Consider the following 19,073-nt stretch of genomic DNA (forward strand, 5'->3'; position numbering starts at 1 on the left):
GGAATGTGAAACAGTATATTTCGGACATCTATATCATATCGGATTCTTATATCTCACTTATAATTTGGTTAAAAATCTGGATTAGCGTTTGAAACAATGATAGTCATAGATGTATTGCTTTAAGTTATTTTTTTTTTTTTTTTTTTTTTACAAATAAACAATTATTAACGAGAACATTTACAATAATCTGCTATATCTTCAATTAGTTGTGTATTTTATGTACCATTTAAAAATAAGAAATCATTATATAAAGCTTATTGATTCATATTTTATAGATCTGTTTTATTCGCTTGGATATCTATTTTAAAAAATAACAATACAGGCTACGGTGCTGATCATCCACGAGCTTATTATAGTCCCCATGGTGTTTACGCTACTCCGGTAGGTATCATAATGAAATGTAATTAAATTAGGAGACTATCCATTGCTGCATTAATTTCAGGAAAAGCTGCTGAAAGTTGAATTCAGAGCGTAGAGCCGTCTGTAATTGCTCAAGATATGGAGTTGGGGGCTGGGCTGAGGTAGCCATGTATAAATAGTGATCTCAGACAGCCATAACAGCAGGAGTGAGCTAACCTTCTGCACTCCAATATACCGTGCCCATTCCCGAGCAAAGCACTGTCGTTTCTGTTGTAAAGAAACAAGTGGATCTCTGTGATCAGGACCACGAGACAGCTATGGAAGAACTTACAGCGTTCGTGTCCAAATCGTTCGACCAGAAAACCAAGGAGAGCAGTAAGAAGGAGAGTATCACGTACAGGGAAGTTTTGGAGAGTGGTTTAGCGCGAGCCAGGGAGCTGGGGAATTCAGAGACAAACCTTCAGGACATAAGTGAAACCAGCAACCACTGCCCAGTACACCTTTTCAAAGAGCACGTGGAGTTAGAAAAGGAAAAAATGAAAGAGTTTAACGTATCAAGGGCTTCTGAAGGTAAGCTACACTTCAGATGTACAGAACGGTTGTATTTTGGGGATGGTGCGTGCAATTGCACTTGTGAAAGCTATGTGGGCTACGATAAAAGAAAAACGCTGTAACTGCATTTGACCATAGTCATTCCTTCCTGAAGTCAGGACTTTATCGGCAATACAGGGTTCCTTGTATCTAAAGATATATAAAGTCGTATACATTTATTTGCATAATATTTTAAGTTTCCTCTAAAAGCAAAATGCAATTTTAGATGAAAATGACATGAAAGTTGCTAGCTCCACTTTTTGATATTTGGAGTGAAAAGTATAATATGTTCATTGCAATCTGTATTTTTGTTATCAATTGCAGTTTAAAAAAAACGGTGTATTTTATCACCTATTCTGGCCTTGCCGGGCTGCCTAAAAGGCTACGTTTAGGTTAATTATTAATACATCACAAAATATACAGTTCTCGTAAATTGTATTTGAAGTCAAAAGCTTATTACTGTTGTAGTGCTGTCCTTCAAATGTGAAATACGCATTATGCATGTGTTCAGTTATATTACACTGGTAGATAGTATGTCATTAAAACGGTTATATATTAAATAATAATAATAATAATAATAATAATAATAATAATAATAATAATAATAATAATAGATACATTGCACAATATAATCATGTAGATATCAGTACTCAAAACGTAATATAATTTTATAAAACTATTTGCAGTGCAGAATTAAACAGCACAATTTAATTTATGTCTTCCAGTTTTGTTTTTTTTTATAAAGAGATGTTAATGTGCTGGGCATATGTTAAAATCACATGCACATAGGCTATTGATTAAAAGGAAAACTGAATTTCTAAAAGGCCTTTTCGAAATCACTGCCAGTTTTATTATACGTATTTAAACCTATAGTTTTATAAATAGTCTAAAAGTTAACAATATTCTATGTCTCTGTTTTAAAAACATTAATATGCATTTAATAACCTAAATATACTTTATGACGCTTTGGTCATATTGCTACTAAATCGTCAATTAATAATATGTATTCTTAAATGCATACATTTAAGAATACATATTTATATAAAGTGGCATTTGTAAACATAATCATAACTAATCATGACTAAAATGAAAGTACTGGAGGAAAACAGTAAAATAGATTAACAGGGAACTTGTCACCATACTAAAGTTGCTTTTTAACATTGCGGTCGAAATGACTTTATTGTTACTCTAACTATATAAACATATTAGATTAATAGATACAGCAAGCAGCCTTAGCACAAAACAGCAAACTTTTTTTTTCTTTTGTTTTGTTTTTAATTAATGATATACAGTACATTTCATATTTTACACATTGTCCTGTTGTTGTAAATTAAAGCAAACAATGAAGTGGCTTATATGTAGCCATTATGGTCCTTTCTCTTTTTCATGTGTGTGGGGGGCCTGAATTAAGTGTCATGAAATGTGTTTAAGAATGTGTTTATTGCAATTGTTTTTCTGAGCGGGCTAAATTTGAACAAGAATACCCTTATCTTAAAAATAAGTCGGTGAAAATGAGACAAAGATTGGTTGTATAAATAAAATGTTAATTTAGAAAATATTTAATCAGATCGGTTATATTATGAACCATGCTGTCATATGTTTTTTAAAAACATACTTTTGAATACATTTGCAAGCAAAATAAATGTACCCGATTAAGCTGAAATTGCTACAAATAAAGTACTTGGTATTTCAAACATGAAGCAGCGAATTGTATTCATTGATTGTTTCATCGTAGGCTATACAGCATTAGGGCCTGGTACACAAACACACATAAGGCTGCAATTCCCTATGGCGTGGACGATAACAAGAAGTTCGGGTTCTTAAGGACTTTTTTGGACCTTCTATCTGTTAATACAAAAGGTTGTTTTTTTCTGTTATGTGTGATCTAATAGAACAGTTTACAACTTTACAGCATAAAATACCATGTTTGTAAGCAAAGGACGCCCACCCATCTCAGATAACTTACAGTAGTACAAACAACTTCCAAGAGAGAAAAATAAAATACATGGCTATACTGTAATGTGCTAACTCCCCCTACTTGCAAGACAAGCTACTATTGCAAAATAGCATATTACTTTGATACAACAAAATACTACGTGGAACAAAGTGACGTGCTACAGTGTATTATTCATTTTAAGCCTAACACACTAATTGTATGAAAATATTAAGTTAATCATAGTTTCAAAATCTATTAAAACATTCAATTCTCTGGGCATATATATATATAAAGGGATCCTGCATTTCTCAGGTGTGCAGGCAATACAATATTTCACGTTGCATGTTAATCTCTTGATTGCACGTTATTCAACAACATGTATGTATAAAAAAGTGAGGATTAAGAATGTGTTTTGCTTATATAGGAATCTATGAGTGCAAAGAAAAAAAAGAGGAAGTGAAATCAGAAGATGAGGATGGACAGAGCAAGCTGAAACAGAGACGGAGTAGGACCAATTTTACTTTGGAACAGCTGAATGAACTGGAGAGACTCTTTGATGAAACGCACTATCCAGACGCTTTCATGCGAGAGGAGTTGAGTCAGAGACTGGGGCTGTCCGAAGCTCGGGTTCAGGTATTGTAAGGCTTCACTTCCAAAAATAGCATACAGTAGCATTCACTAACACAGTAGGAAAAAAACGGGGTAGCTCTTATTGGGACTGAAGTGATTGTATTTTGTATCTTGCTCTTAATTGTACTGTAATTCTTGATATGTATTGTATGTATACAACTGTAAGTCGCCCTGGGTAAGGGCGTCTGCTAATAAATAAACAACAACAACAACAATAATAATAATAATAATAATAATAATAATAATAATAATAATAATAATAATAATAATAAAATAATGTTTTAACAAAAGTAAAGTAATTATTACACATGAACTGGGTATTCAGTTGTTTAGGAAATACTACTGTATAGCTTACACTTGCAGTCTATAATATTGAGGATTACTTTGAATGTTAACTATGTGCATGATATAATATTTAATTGTAATATGTTGTTTTTTGGTATCATTTTGTGTTAGATAAGTGGACAGCGGTTGAGTTTGAATCAATAGACCCCCCCCCCCCCCCCCCCCCCCCCCCCCCCCGGTTATCCAGACTGTTACGTTGTTTTAAAAATGTTCCTCATTCATAGAGTTTATACAGTAATGCCATGGTAGGTAATATTGATTAGAAAGATAGTTTCCTCATAACGTTTTTCTGAAAAAAATTAAATTAAATAAAAAATAAACAAATAAACAAAAAGTTAATAGAAGCCCTAGCCTACAACGCTCCAGGGTTGGGGAGAGGCGCAGGTGATGACACAGGAACCGCGGATAGGCTACTTTTTATATTAGATATGGATTTACAGAAATGTTATTGGTCATCTTTGAATATCCTTGATGAACATAACAGTGTGATATTTCTGTTGCCAATGTGTTGTGTGGAAAAAGCTTATTGCAAACTGAACTGCAAAGGCAGCTAATCGTTGAGTAAAGTACAGAAGGCGCTAATATTGATAAACAGATTACATAGGATACTAGTGTTACAGAACTAACCTTGGGGAGTTAAATACTCTTAAGGTGCTGGACCAAGATACTTACATTCCATTTAAAATGTAGATGTTTGCTCTTAGTAATAATAATAATAATAATAATAATAATAATAATAATAATAATAATAATAATAATAACAGAGATGACTTTCAAAAACAGCCATCTTTGTTTGATTGTATTATTAAAATACTGCATATATTGACTACCAAGGGGTGGCAATACATATGTGATTCTTGTTTAAGCTATCATTAGAACTGCATTTTATTTTGAGGGGAGATCTCCGGTTTTGGAAATCACCTCTTCAATTAGACGTGCATTTTTGTGTAGCTATAGGCAACAGTCGAAAGTTCCGACGCTTTATTTGTAGTGCGTCTGTATCGATTGGATTTCCACTATTTGAACTTGTACTTCAGCTTGTGCTAAGCATGAAAAAAGCTTAAACCACAATCGATACGGCAATCAATAAATTAGTTTTCACCCTGTGTTTCACTAATTGCGAAGGGCACATAGTATTCAACTGCTCAGAAAAAGGTTATTTTTTTATATAGCATTAATATGCAAATGTGCTAAAATGTCTATGCCTTACTGTAGCTTAGAAGCTCTTCCTGCAGCCATTGCGCCGGTAAAACTTACCCATGTACTGCAGATTGATCAACCACATCATAAAAATTAATGAAGAGATTGAACTGCTGCTGCAGGGGACATTCTCCTCTGTCACTCATTTCATATTTTCTTACTTTATCTCTCTAATATCTACCACTGGCTTGATATACTGCTTCCATAAAAACGTATTAGTAATAATTCAATTCTACAGTAACTGTTTCAGAGGTATATTACTTGTAAAGGAGGGTAGTGGTGAGGATAAACGATATTATAAACCCACTTCTGCAATAGCTTCCAAGCGCAACTTTTTTCATTGAGTCTGAGATAAGAATCTGAAAATGTTAGGAAATGTAAAGAAATCGAAAAATACACAATTGACAGCATTATCTGTAGAAATTGCAATAGGATAACTATATACTAATGCACGGACCAGAATGAGACTAGCCTGCAGTGTAGCACCACAGTTTCACGTTGGCTAGTCATTCCTATCTTCTAAAACAGTGTCGTATACTCCCCATCAGTCGCGGAGGGACTTATTTTCAATTTACCCAGACAATCTATTGTAAGTAAATTGTAAGTTGTGTGGTAGATAGCTCATATTAACCTTTATTTTTAGTGTTGTACAGAAACCCCACACCATCCAGCTGTCAGACTTCTAATTGAAAGTTATGAGGCCATGGTGAGGCGCAGGCAGTAATTCAATTACGACTAATATCTTTTGGTTTTTGGTGCAGAGCTAAATTAAATGTCATTATTCACTGTCTCTAATAAAAATCAAAAGGGAATCAGATTAGAGTATTTGTGAAACGCATTATTGAGTGATCCTTAATGAAGAAATAACTGTCTAAAGCAGTGTACTGTGCTTTCCTTAACATATTCATGGCTAATTGGAATTGATCCTGAGCTGCAAAACACTTGATTTATTAGTACTACAAGTGGTATAGTCTGATTATATGACATTACCACTATTTTAAAAAAATATAAATGCATACTATTCTTAACTAAGAGCATCAATTTTTATGCAGTCAAATGTAGTGCTTTACAAAAAAACAACAACAAAAAAAACGTAGCTTATCGGCTAATTAATAATAGCTGTTTCGTACTAATTCTTTTTGTTCTTCAATATAGTAAACCGCCTGTGTTAAATATATACACCATATATATATATCGTGTATTTTATTGACAAATGCATAATTACCTCTCCACGACTTGTGGTGTAGACCATTTATACGCTGTAAAAATGACTTAGACAACTTGGGTGATTAAACAATGCCCTTTGAAGTCTTTCTAGTCACTAATTACGCTTTTACAAATGACCAACATTATAGCAGTTGGAGAAGCGGGGAAGGGCAATTTAATTTAGGAAGATAAGTTAATATTAATGAGCCATATGATCTTTTGGCAAGTATAGAGAACATCAAAGCGTGAGGGTCTTTATTTAACTATAGATTGTTTTAAACAAAGTTATATATATATATATATATATATATATATATATATATATATATATATATATATATATATATATATAAACATTGATCGGTATCGTTTGCACCAGCTTAAAATAAAATAAAAACAAAAACAACAGTAATCATAGCAGGCTAATTGTGATTTCAATAATAATAAAAATCAAGATTTTAGTTTCATGTTTTCATTCAGAATTTTCTTGGGTAGCCTATAGCAAAAATTACCGAAATTAATTTCTTCATAAAGATTTGATCATACTGCAGTCGATATACCGGTAAATATTTTTCCTACAGTCAACGTCATTATGGAATCATTCCTTTCATGTGCAACTGTGCTCCTTGTATTGATAAACGCAATGTACTTAACACGTCACTCATATCAGTTCTCCCTGTTGTAATTGTGAAATGTGTGAGTCATGGGTTTCATTTCAGTTTTAGAAACCAGTGTTAACATTTGCGTTTTAAGAAGTAGCAGGATATAAATATAGAACAGAATTTATTGTTTTCTTCTTCGTTTCATTATTATTATTATTATTATTATTATTATTATTATTATTATTATTATTATTAAGAAAACGAAATAGCAAAGAGCAACCTAATGATTTATTAATCCTGTCAATCATCTTTATGTTTTTTTTTTCCTTGGGGCTTGTCACGTCCCAGTGCTATGTCCTATAATGTATAGTTTTATCTTTCATAGTAGTTTATCAGTGTGCTATGGATGGCTTTGGTTGCAGATTGATTGAATTAGTTACATTTGTATTTCACATTTCAAATTAATGACGCTGTAACTTAGAATTTAGTTCATTTATCTTCACCAAAACGGCAAATCGAATCACATCCATGTTTATCGACCCAGTTTCACTTCAATTTACAATGGTCTTTTATTTTTTAGGTTTGGTTTCAAAACAGAAGAGCTAAATGTCGAAAACAAGAAAACCAAATGCATAAAGGTACATTCACTGGAATTTCAGTCTATTTATAGTTCATGTGGTCTGTTTAATATGTTTATATTGTAGGTCATACAATATTAAGGCAATTTAGTTAAGACTTGTTTAATTTTAGTAATACATGGACATCCATCAATGTTTCTGTGGCAAAAATCAAACATAGAAGGAAAAACATGTCTGGTCCATACAGTTGCGCAAATTCAGTAATAATATTTTTTAAAAATACCAATTATACTTAATGATAATGTAGAATGTGTTCACAACTATGTGTGGTGTGCTAAAGACATGCAACTGTTTATCAATTTAAGAAAACAATATAGGCTTTATATAGGTTTATCCATTATAAGGGTTACTGACAAGGTGCTATTTTTTAGGTGTTATTCTGGGGCCAGCAAGCCATTTAGATGCCTGCAGAGTTGCTCCTTATGTGAATATGGGTGCATTAAGGATGCCTTTTCAACAGGTAAGTCATCATTATTGTAATACATATTTGCCTCATAACATATTTCAAAGTGATTGAAATACACCTGGATGTCTGTTCAAGACAAAAATACGTCACCATATACTGAATCCGATGCAAAACTGTATTGGTTATATTTAGATAGATGTACCAGTAATGAAAGTTAATACCAGTTATTTTTGTTCTAAAAAGAAAATAAAACACTGATGTTAAAAAAAACATGAAATAAATAACTCAAGGGATGTTATAGGACATACTCCTTGAATATTAGTAAGTTCCTCTTAGTTCTGCAACATTAGCATTTAGGTTTTTGATTTACAAAAAAAAAATGGTGAAAACTTAGCACTGTGGTAAATGCTTTGTGAACACGGCTTGATGTATTTTTTTAAATATGTTAGAATATACACAAATTTTAGAAAACAGGTAATTCCATTATTACCATCTACAGATTATATTTTCATCTCATTTAGAAGTATCTAGTGATTAATAACAGCAATTTTAAATGATTTTCATATGTCTCGAAAATAATTGCCTTCAAGACATCTCAGAATACGTAAGCCTACAAAAAAGTTTTAAAGACTTTTCAACTTCAATTAGTGACAGGAATCTTACTTTTCATATTTCTAAGTAACAATTTTGCATGTCATACTTTGTTAAATTAACTTATGACTATTCACAAGTGGTATGTTACATATTATCAGTCAGACACGGAACAGACACCGTTTTTGAATAGTAGTACCATAGTAATAACCACATTACACAAATAGCATAGCGGTTCTAATGAGAGAAGACATTCCACTGCTATCCAGAAAAAAACTTAGTTGTTAATTGTTTTAAGCTGTGTGTTATTCATCTTTTGAAAAAAAACTAACTGTTTTTTTTTATTTTTTATTTTAAAGGGCCATACTGTCAGTAGTACCCACATTTTGTATTACCTTAATGTTTTAACATGTTTTGGGCAAATCCATAAATAAATAAATAAATAAATACACATTTTAAAAAACCTAATCAGCATTCAGATTTACCTTTTTTTTAATAACATCCAACAGTACATTGCTAGAATACGGCACGTTTTAGGAACAAATACCTCATCAGATTCTTAAAACAGCATATTGTACAATACAAAATACATTTCCCAGAAAGCATATTGTTTTCTTAGCAAATGTTCATGTTATTAATACCTGTTAATCGATCTATTAATTATTGATGGTGTTTTAAATGGGGACTTCTGGAAACTTCTGTGAGTGTTGAATGTTTTCACTTGGGATTTTTTTTTTTTTTTTTTTTTAGTAAAGGCTGTGAAAGTGTAAGGTCTTACACTAGATTCATTTACTCAGAATTGTCATTAGAAGATATTTATTCAGCAAGGAAAACACATCCAATACAGTTACCAAGCCAGAAATGAGCAGGTGTATAATGTAGCGGTTTGTACATTGTTGTGTCTTATTTGTTTTTTATTTATTGTTATTTTTTCTTCCCCCCCAAAAAATAATAAATAAATGTGTGAATGGTATGGAGTAAATATCACGTATCTGTGAATTTAGATGTGATCAAGATTATTTAAAGAAGCCCTGTGATAAGGTGCTGCCTATGCAAAGTAATACAGAGTAACAAGGACTGACGCTGAGTAGACCTTTCACCCCTGGTAAATCAAATTAAACAAGATGGGGTGTGAGTGAGGAAAGCTTTGTTTTTTTTACCCAGTGGCTCTTTGGGGCACAAGTGTAATCCATTTCTGTATCTCCTACAGTGTTCGTTAACACAGCAAGAAAACTCAGTAGATGAGGCCAGAAAAGACATTTAAAAAAAAAAAAATAAAAGGCTAATGGATAATGACATTAAGGCATTGAGGTGGTGCTCAGTTCAGTATTGAGTTCCCTGCGCTAATGCAAGAACTTGAAAGCCCTTCTATCTCAAATTTCCACCACCTGTTGTCCCAGCAAAAGTCCAAGTTTAAAACTGAAAATCACAATGCAAAAATGCATGACCTCTTTGTCTGTGAGCCATTAACACACCACTTTACTATCCCTTAGAGAAATGTTTTATATTTATGTGACTAGACATTAATCCTGAAACAAAAGAGAATACAAAAGAACAGTATTCTACAGAGAACTGCTGCCCTGGGAGAATAAAATATTTGACCAGCTGAGCAATATGTTGTATACAATATTTTTTCTTAAAACCTTTTTCTATTCGTACATTATGCAATATAAAACTCGTTTACAATAAAAAAAAAAAAACATACGGTACTTTACAGTAGCAAATATAATAACAGATACATTATGAGAACAATAAGGTACAAGCATAGTTTCTTTTTATATTTTTAACAAAGCAAAACAAATATATTGAAATGTAAAATCCTATTATATATTTTATATTATTTTTAGGGACATTTTATTATTTGGTTATATATGATGATAATTGGTGTTGGTATATTTTAAAACCATTTAAAACATTTTTTCACTTTTGAAATCCAATATGAACACGTATTTATGGGTGCTAAATCCTTAACAGAAACGTGTATCCACTATGCAGTTATTGACCGTTGTATTATGTTTCAATCGCAGGTTCAAGCTCAATTGCAGTTGGAAGGAGTTGCACATGCCCATCACCACCTCCACCCTCACCTCGCTGCTCACGCCCCTTACCTGATGTTCCCTCCCCCGCCCTTTGGACTACCAATCACCTCACTGGCTGAGTCAGCCTCTGCTGCAGCAGCTGTAGCTGCTGCCGCCAAGAGCAACAGCAAGAACTCCAGCATTGCTGACCTCAGGCTCAAAGCAAGAAAACATGCTGAGGCGCTGGGACTCTGACCTCCAGTCTTCTTTGTCGGCCTGGACTTTAATAATTGCTCCTCACACAACTTTTTAACAATACTTTAGCTGTGAAAAGGCCAGGACACAAAAATACTCAAAATTGTCAGAGAACCAGCTGCCAAAACACAACCACTTTTTGAGATGATAATTAAAAACCAATGAATTCCTGCTTCCTTCTTCAGCCAAGATCTTGGTGAAGGGATACAAAGATACAGCCTGTTGGAACTTCAGTATTGTGGTCAATTTACTTTTAAAGCCAGTGGAGCTTACAAAACATCTGGATATTGTCCTCAAACAGAATAGGAAGGGTGCTTTTTTGGAAAAAAAAAATGTCATTAACATTTATTATCAGCAACCTGTGTGACTAAATGACGCTGAGGCCTTGGATATTCAACCTTGCAAAAATGACCCTCTCTTGCCCAGTGCATGTTTAACTGAAACTGTTAACTCTTTGGGGCTGGCCTCCATTGTGTTGCCAACGTTATTATTTCACTACCACAATAATCTTCCACCGTTTGAATCTACTGCGAAGAGGTTGTTCTTTGATTTAGTATGGACCCTTAGGGAGCAGTTGTAGCAATCAAATATTATCTCCATTCAGCTTTTTTTTTTTTTTTTGAAGGAATTACAGCATTGTTCAGTTACAACATTTCTGCAGATTTTATAGTGGCAAGATCAATATAGTTGTTTCTCTTTGTTAATTAACAAAATGTTATGACTTGGGAATGAAGTGCCACTGCACTTCATAACATGTTTCTAATTGTTTACAATCAGTGTTACAAGCAAATGCTACTTACAAAAAAAAAAAGAAAAACAGAATGGGTTTAACTTGTAAACCCATTCCTGTGTAATATAGGCAGTGGTGATATATTTAAAAAGGACAAACAAGGGTAGCTGCGTATATATATATATATATATATATATATATATATATATATATATATATATATATATATATATATATATATATATATATATATATATATATATGAAGCATTTGTTTTTACTGAAATGCAATTATGGGCAGTAAAGTGCAATACTGTAAATATTATTAAAGTTTAGTCAGATTAGAGGTAAATTCTTAAATAAAAACAGCGATTTTCAGTCTTTAGGCACTGAGATCGGTGTGTTGCATTTCCTTGCCAAACGAACAGCCATTTCTTGACAGATGTATGATTTCATAAGCAATCATCTGCCATAACTCTTGGAGTTTGGTCGTATTTAAAACATAGTTTTGTACAGATAAACAATAAAAACTTGTTGGGGTAGACGATGCCACTTTTTTAAATGTTAACAACAAAAGAAGGACTAGGATCAAAATATACATACAATATTATTTGACATCTGGTTGACAGATGCATTTGAAACCATTTGGTCATTCCTCAAAATAATAAAACCCATTTAATTTGGGTGTCTCTTTTTTCTTTCTTTCTTTCTTTCTTTCTTTGTATTCAAATTTGTTTTAAAACTCAAAAACCTTATTTAAGAAATGCAATGTGTATTTTTTCAAGGGTATATGGTTTCATTGTGCATGACAAACCAGAACCCCTTGGAAATCCAAACAGATTCCAATGTGAAGACTGTAACAGTAATGATCCTAGTCTACCTCTAACAATATGTTATTAATTGTGAAACACATTTCACAAGCCATTTTAGCAACTGTTTTGCATTGTCTTCATTTTTTATGATAAAATCCATAGGTGCTTTTATTTATTCTTTTGTTTGAAAGTTTATAAATGAGGAATATTTTAATTATGAGTGTAAATTTTACATGGCTTTGCATTTATTTTTTTATATATATTTTTTTTTAAATGTGATTGCAGTTCATTGTTTGCATAATATGTAGTGTGTCTGAGTTTACAAACATTTCAGGGATGCTCCAAAAATGTACAAAACTGCTCAGATATGTCTATCTTTACCTTAGGCTCCACAACACTTGTTGTACCAAACATTTTATTCACTTTTATGCAAGCATGCTTATACATGGATTCATCTAACAGTTTAGTTTAAACGGTGTATTTTGTTGAATCACACAATATGAGTGTACATCTTGTATAAGTAAACTATTAATAAAGTTATAAGTATTTGTACTGGAGTGTAATTACATATTTTCTGTTAATCTCATTTCTATGCTCCAGGTAGATAAAAAGACTCTTCAGAAATTGCCTGAAATTACAAACATATATTTAAATTTTACTCTGAAATGTCCTTTTTCTCTTTTATTATTTCTAGACTGCAACTCTCTGATATGCCTTGCTTAAAACTGTTTAACATAAAGAGAAAGACACAAAATGTATTGTTAAAAGGATCACTTAAAACAAGCACAGATTAGGGGGATGGGGATGCATACCCACATCATTCTTGTTAACAATATTGATGGTGATCAGAATTCTGCAATTATAACCTAAAGTAATTACTCATGAAAAGAAGTTGAGAAAGTTATTGTAACCAACATGCTTATTGCACAGCCCGTCACTTGAAGTCCACTTTTCCTCCTAACAAGATTTTACAGTGTTGGATAAATATCAACCAGAGTATTGTAATTTCATTATGTGCATTGCATAGAGTATTTAATGAAATGAAACAAACTAATGTATATTGCAGATTATCAGGTCCTGATTCAAAGGGTTGTTTATATGAAGCGTAGAGATGTCAGTTGAAAAGATAGATTCACTATATTATATTGTGTGACTTTCTGTAAGGTGAAGAAAACAAACTGTCAGTGAAGATGATGTTTACAGCTGAAATCAGCAGATTTTTTGAATGAATTTATATCCACAATTACAACAACATAGTTCAAAACAAAAGCCGGATTTCATCTACATGTCTGTTTCTTAGCAGTGTTTATTGTTATTTTTCTTTAAAAAAAAAAAAAAAGCATGACAAACAAGTGACATCAACAACTAGCTAGGTTCAATACTATTTATTTTCAGTTTATACTTTATCTGTTAAATGCATTATGATGTTTTCAAGCATTCCCCCAGATGTATTTCGTGAAACACTGCTTGTGTGCTTTACAATGTCTCTACAGTACATTTTTGATGTATATAACTTCCCTTTTGGAACTTAATTCCAGATGTGTATACATGGAGTCATTATAGTACACTGCATAATGCTTTCTTGTCTGAATAATATGGATGAAAAAACACAACTGCTTCCTGGTAAGCAACTATGGCTTGTGACCAAAAAAGTCCTCAACAATAAAGTACATTATTTGCATAATGTATGATTATGCTGATAAAAAACGGAAAATACCTTCTTATATTCATTTCAGATTTGGAAAAAAAAGCCTTTGAAAAAAGCAGCCTTTGATATATATTTATGTCTCAGCTCCCAGGAACAGGAACAGGAACACTTTTTTTCAGCACAGACATAGGTTTTATGTCTCTTTACCTTTTTTTCTAATTCTTTTGGCTTATGTTGTTGGAAAATATCCAATAGATAGACAATATTTTTGTTTCAAATGGGAATCAAGCTATTTCATTTACTGAGGGGAAGCTAATGAACATTTTCTAGTGAAGCAGAGCAATATTCCTTTCAGCACACTGCAGATTGTGCTTACAAAGGGATAGGAAATATACTGATAAAAATTCACTTCCAAATTACAATAACTTCCTTCAGCTTTATTGGGCATTTGCTTGTCCTTTTTATCCAGAGAAAACAAAACAGCATAAATGTTGTTTATTTGTTAACTGTACACTTTTTTTTGTTTATTTAAAAACAAACTTACTTCATAGAGGAAGCCTGCTTGTTATACACACTGTACTTTTGTGTCAACAGTATTTATATTTTTAAACATTTATCAGCTTATCTATCTACAGTATTTATTTATTTATGTATTTATTTACTTGGCAATTTATGACAATATAATGGTTAATAATTACTTGTTTCTCTATCAAATTACCTTCTGTTGCAGATATGAAAATAATGCACTATAAAAAACAATACCACTCATCATTGACTAGAATATCATAGACTAATATTTTATATATCACTTTATTGATTTTAAAATTGTACCTGCTAGAACCTACCCAATGCTAAAGCACCACGTCATCTTAGATGGTCCTGCCCAATGAGTTTGTAAGAAATCGATATGTAATGTGAGTAAATGAACTACTGACACCACTTGTTTCACCCAGGACACTTATGTGACACTTTATGTTTTAAATAATAAATACATAAATAAATAAAGAGCATGACAAAGACGCACTGGTTAAAAGAAAAGGCTACTTGAAAGTAAAAAGGAATGTAAAATATTTCATAAATAATTGGATTTTAAAATGAGCAGCACCAGCTTTCCTGAAACACTGCAAGTTAACTGGGATTTAGTACAGTAAATGTCAAAGACATAAACTTACACTTTAGTCAACGTAATGACTGTTAATGACAGGAAATTCTCCTTATATCAATGCACATTTGGCCTGAGTAAAATACATATTTTGGAAAAGATATATGTTTCGTGATCAGAAAACTGCTAAATTATACACAAAAGCAATTAAGTCTATGCTTGTGTAACATGCAACAAACTACAGCAGTGGATAGCATACCAAATGCAGAACTAATTGTGCCTGTAGCAAGGCAGGAAAGCTCTCAATACGGAGGTCACATACGTGAAGGTCATGTAAAAATAGCGTTATCAAATGACTGTTTCATACTCATCTCTGAATGCAATACACTAAGGCAACACTGTTTTATGCTGCTGTAAACCATCATTTTTTACTGACTAAAACAAAATTGTGTGTGCATGTCTAAATAACTAACTGTATTCGTGGGTCCTTGGAAGTTTTCCTGCAACAGTTTACATTAACTTGAAATCAGGGGTCTTTAAAGCAAGCAGACATAGTTTTAGTATTGTGACAGACACTTTGACTTAAGGTTCTTTTTTATTTATGTATTTTTTTTTTTATTTTAAGTTATTTCTATTTAATCCCAGAAGTTATTTTTTTTATTATTATTATTTATTTCTTAGCAGACGCCCTTATCCAGGGCGACTTACAATCGTAAGCAAAAACATTTCAAGCGTTACAATACAATTTTACAACCCACTTTAATTTCTTGTCCGATTATTTACAATGTGTTTATCTGGGTTTACCTCTTTTAGAGACTTTTTTTTTTTTGCAATCTTTGTGAATATGTTAATTTAGGCCGGGAATTTAAAAGCTGCGATTGCTCCCACAAAAACACAGCTTCAGCACTGTTCAGTAAGTTCTAACAACTCCCCCCACATTGAAGCTTCAGAAGAAAATAATAGTCTAAGTGCTATATGAAGTCACTGTAACTGCCGTGAGATCAAAGGGCATCTTTCACTGGAGTTTATTTTGGTTTAGCTTAGGTTTGCTTTGTTGGCTAATGCCTATAAATGTATTATGGGTCAACCACAGTGCACAGCTATATTAAAACTAACATGTTAATACTATGAAAACATTTTTACCTCACAGTTTGAAAAGAATTCAGCCAAAATGAAACATTTTTCATTTAAAAGGACATACTTTTCTGATAAAAATAATTAAAGCAATAGCCTATAAGGTAATGTACAAAAGGCCTCCAAATCAAGCCTGTTCTGTTATTCATCCTAACAATGGTGCATGATTTGTTTCCATGGCAATTCGCTGAAATTCTGTAACATGTACAGTATTAATAAAAAAAAGTATAAATACTGTACATAAAGCATAATACATCCATCTAATGACTGTCCATTAAAAAATAATAAGGGATTATCTTGCTAAGGTAATTGACTGTTAATATGATTTTTGGCTTTTGACCTACCACTAAGATAAGGCAGAAAGGGCCTAATTTACTAGGTGGCAGTGATTTGGCCAGAATTGTGGGAGGAAGATTGAGATGACTGTGCATGGTATTTCTCACCTTATTTACTAACTAATTAAAAGCAAAAATACTGGTTGGAAAAATTCTAAATGTTATTCAAATTTGGGGAGGCAACAGGTCTGAAGTTGTGCACAGTATTCATTATATTGACAACAGGTGAAGGAGAAACCATATTATGGATTCAATCGATTTATGTTTGTTTAATTAAAAAAAATAATATTAATAGCCTAATAAATATGAGGGCATATTAAAATAACAGATATCTTTTGCAAGCAAATGATTAATTTTAAAACAGAAATAAATCATTTAATATAAATGATACAGGCGTCAAAATAAATGCTTTCCTTAGTATATTTCCATGTTGACAAAACAAGTTCATTGTCATTAAACTCGGATGTCCTGTAATATACATGTGTGTGGATTAAAGTGCCTGGGGTCTGCAAAAATGTGCAAAAAAACATTCTTACCTGACTTTGGCGACTTATTTCTCATACTGTATGACAGGTTGTGACGGGGTGCCCTGCCATTTATATGATGTGTGTGGTATTGTTTGTGTTATTATTGTTTTCATGATAATTATTGTTATTTTTCGTTTCTGTATAGATATAGGTGTATTTTATTAATTATTGTGATTGCACTATTGTTTGTTTTGGATCGGCAGGGAAGGGGTTAAATTCCTTTGTGCCAAATACATGTGAGAATGTGGCTGGAGCCTTAATTAGGTAATTGTTAATTATTGATTAATTGGACTCCAGCCACAGACTATAAAAGCCAGGAGGAATGCTTTGTCTGGGTGGAGTGGGTTGGTTTGGAGCGACAGAGAGCGTTACCTGTAACAACATTTGCTTACAAGAACATAAAAAAGAAAACTTATTGTTCTTTAAAACCATAAATTCTCTGGTTCCGATTAAGATAACTTCAATTATATTTTACCAGTACCACAATATGCGCTTAGGCAGTTCATTGTTTTAAATAGGTTTTCATCTTCTATTATTAATAAATGTATTGTACAATACATATTGTCAGTCCATATTGTAATGGGTTCCCATGTTTTAGCTCATTCAAAGACAAGCAAATATGTTAACAGAAAAGTGTAAAATAGATAAATACCATAAATTACAGTGAATCATTTTGACCCCCCTAAATCAACAACTTATCCATAAAAATGAATGAATGTCAACATGTTTACATGTGGTACTTTGGCAACAGAAAACTCTGATTATGTTACTGCACACCAAACATTAGGGAACACACCCTTACAAAAATATAATATATGCAGTACCTTTTAAAAATGATAAAACTACCAGTTATTAATATTTTGCCTAACTGGTTTCACAGTGCCTATAGTACTGTATAATGGCAGGTGCCCTTTATAGCTATTCATTATATATCAGTACCCAATGTAAAGCACTGCCCTGTTACAAATATACAAAGTATAACAATTAAACAGGTAACAAGGAAATATAAGAAACCTAATGAGAAAATGACTAAAGAAGGCTAAAAGATAAAAGATATAAAAGAGCATTGTAAGAACAACAATTGCCAACTCCAGATTCATGAACATCTACTTGATTTCAAGAGGGGTCTGGGTTAAGTTGTAAGAGGTTTGTAGAGGTTTACAGCACACTTCTATTCCAATGGGAGAAAACACACACATATCCATGTGCAGACATGCAGAGAATTGTTTTCCAAAAACTACTGACACTTAAAGCATGAATTCCCATGAGGGTTTCAGTAAAAAGTGGTTGCATCTTGAAGCCAGAGAAGACACAATGATCCTATAAGCTACAATACCTAACACTGTAGCGTTACTGAAGTTCCAGTTTCTCTAGTAGACCACCACTAGTAAGAGTGAGGGATAATTTAAAATTAAATGCATAAAAAAAACAAAGGGGATCCAGTAAAACTACAAAAACTGTGACTACAAGGAAATTATTGTTTTGTCTAGCTTGTGCCAAAAAAGTGGTACCCCTTGAAGACAGGGGGTATTCTATTGCCTACATTTCAGGGGTGGGGGTGGGGGGGGCACATGTGGTTCAAAGGAATACTACATTGTATGAAATAACCACTGACAACTATAGATGACTTTAAGATTTTTCAAAATAATGCCCAAGAGGAAATTAGGACTTTTTATTTAAATTGGCCAGGGCATGGGGTATTATGTAGGACAGAATTGTTGTCTTGCATTGGAATATAGCCAGAGCTGGGTTAAATACCACTGTTTTTTGTCTAAAAAATAAAATAAAATAAAATAAAAATGTGAGACACACACAAGAAAGGAGCTTGGCATTTGGCCCTAAAGAAGAAGAACACTTTTAGGACCCTTAGCCATGTTTCCATCTGCATCAAATTTTTTAATAATCGCCATTATTTAATTCATTCACCAACCTCCATTCTACCCCTGATAGTATTAATAATTCACAGACCTGTTTTTTTCTCTGCAGTCTGAGGATTAATAGCTGCCAC

The 19,073-nt window shown here is 32.5% G+C and overlaps 1 protein-coding gene across 1 annotated transcript; it reads left to right on the top strand.

Moving 5' to 3' along the window:
* Positions 1 to 566: 566 nt before the first annotated feature.
* Positions 567 to 11,634, top strand: LOC117406197 (short stature homeobox protein). The gene is made up of 5 exons (XM_034010119.3): positions 567 to 930; positions 3,312 to 3,520; positions 7,451 to 7,508; positions 7,880 to 7,968; positions 10,533 to 11,634. The coding sequence occupies exons 1-5, from the start codon at positions 678 to 680 to the stop codon at positions 10,776 to 10,778; spliced, it is 855 nt and encodes a 284-aa protein (XP_033866010.1). The 5' UTR covers positions 567 to 677; the 3' UTR covers positions 10,779 to 11,634.
* Positions 11,635 to 19,073: the final 7,439 nt, after the last annotated feature.

The sequence above is a fragment of the Acipenser ruthenus genome, chromosome 9, assembly GCF_902713425.1.
Source record: "Acipenser ruthenus chromosome 9, fAciRut3.2 maternal haplotype, whole genome shotgun sequence".
NCBI lineage: Eukaryota > Metazoa > Chordata > Actinopteri > Acipenseriformes > Acipenseridae > Acipenser > Acipenser ruthenus.

What these genes read in the sequence shown, in the direction of transcription:
- LOC117406197 (XM_034010119.3), top strand. Translation starts at nt 678, where the DNA reads ATGGAAGAACTTACAGCGTTCGTGTCCAAATCGTTCGACCAGAAAACC. An exon ending in AGAAAACCAAATGCATAAAG is followed by an intron (nt 7,509 to 7,879) that starts GTACATTCACTG and finishes GCTATTTTTTAG; the next exon opens with GTGTTATTCTGGGGCCAGCA. An exon ending in TAAGGATGCCTTTTCAACAG is followed by an intron (nt 7,969 to 10,532) that starts GTAAGTCATCAT and finishes TTTCAATCGCAG; the next exon opens with GTTCAAGCTCAATTGCAGTT.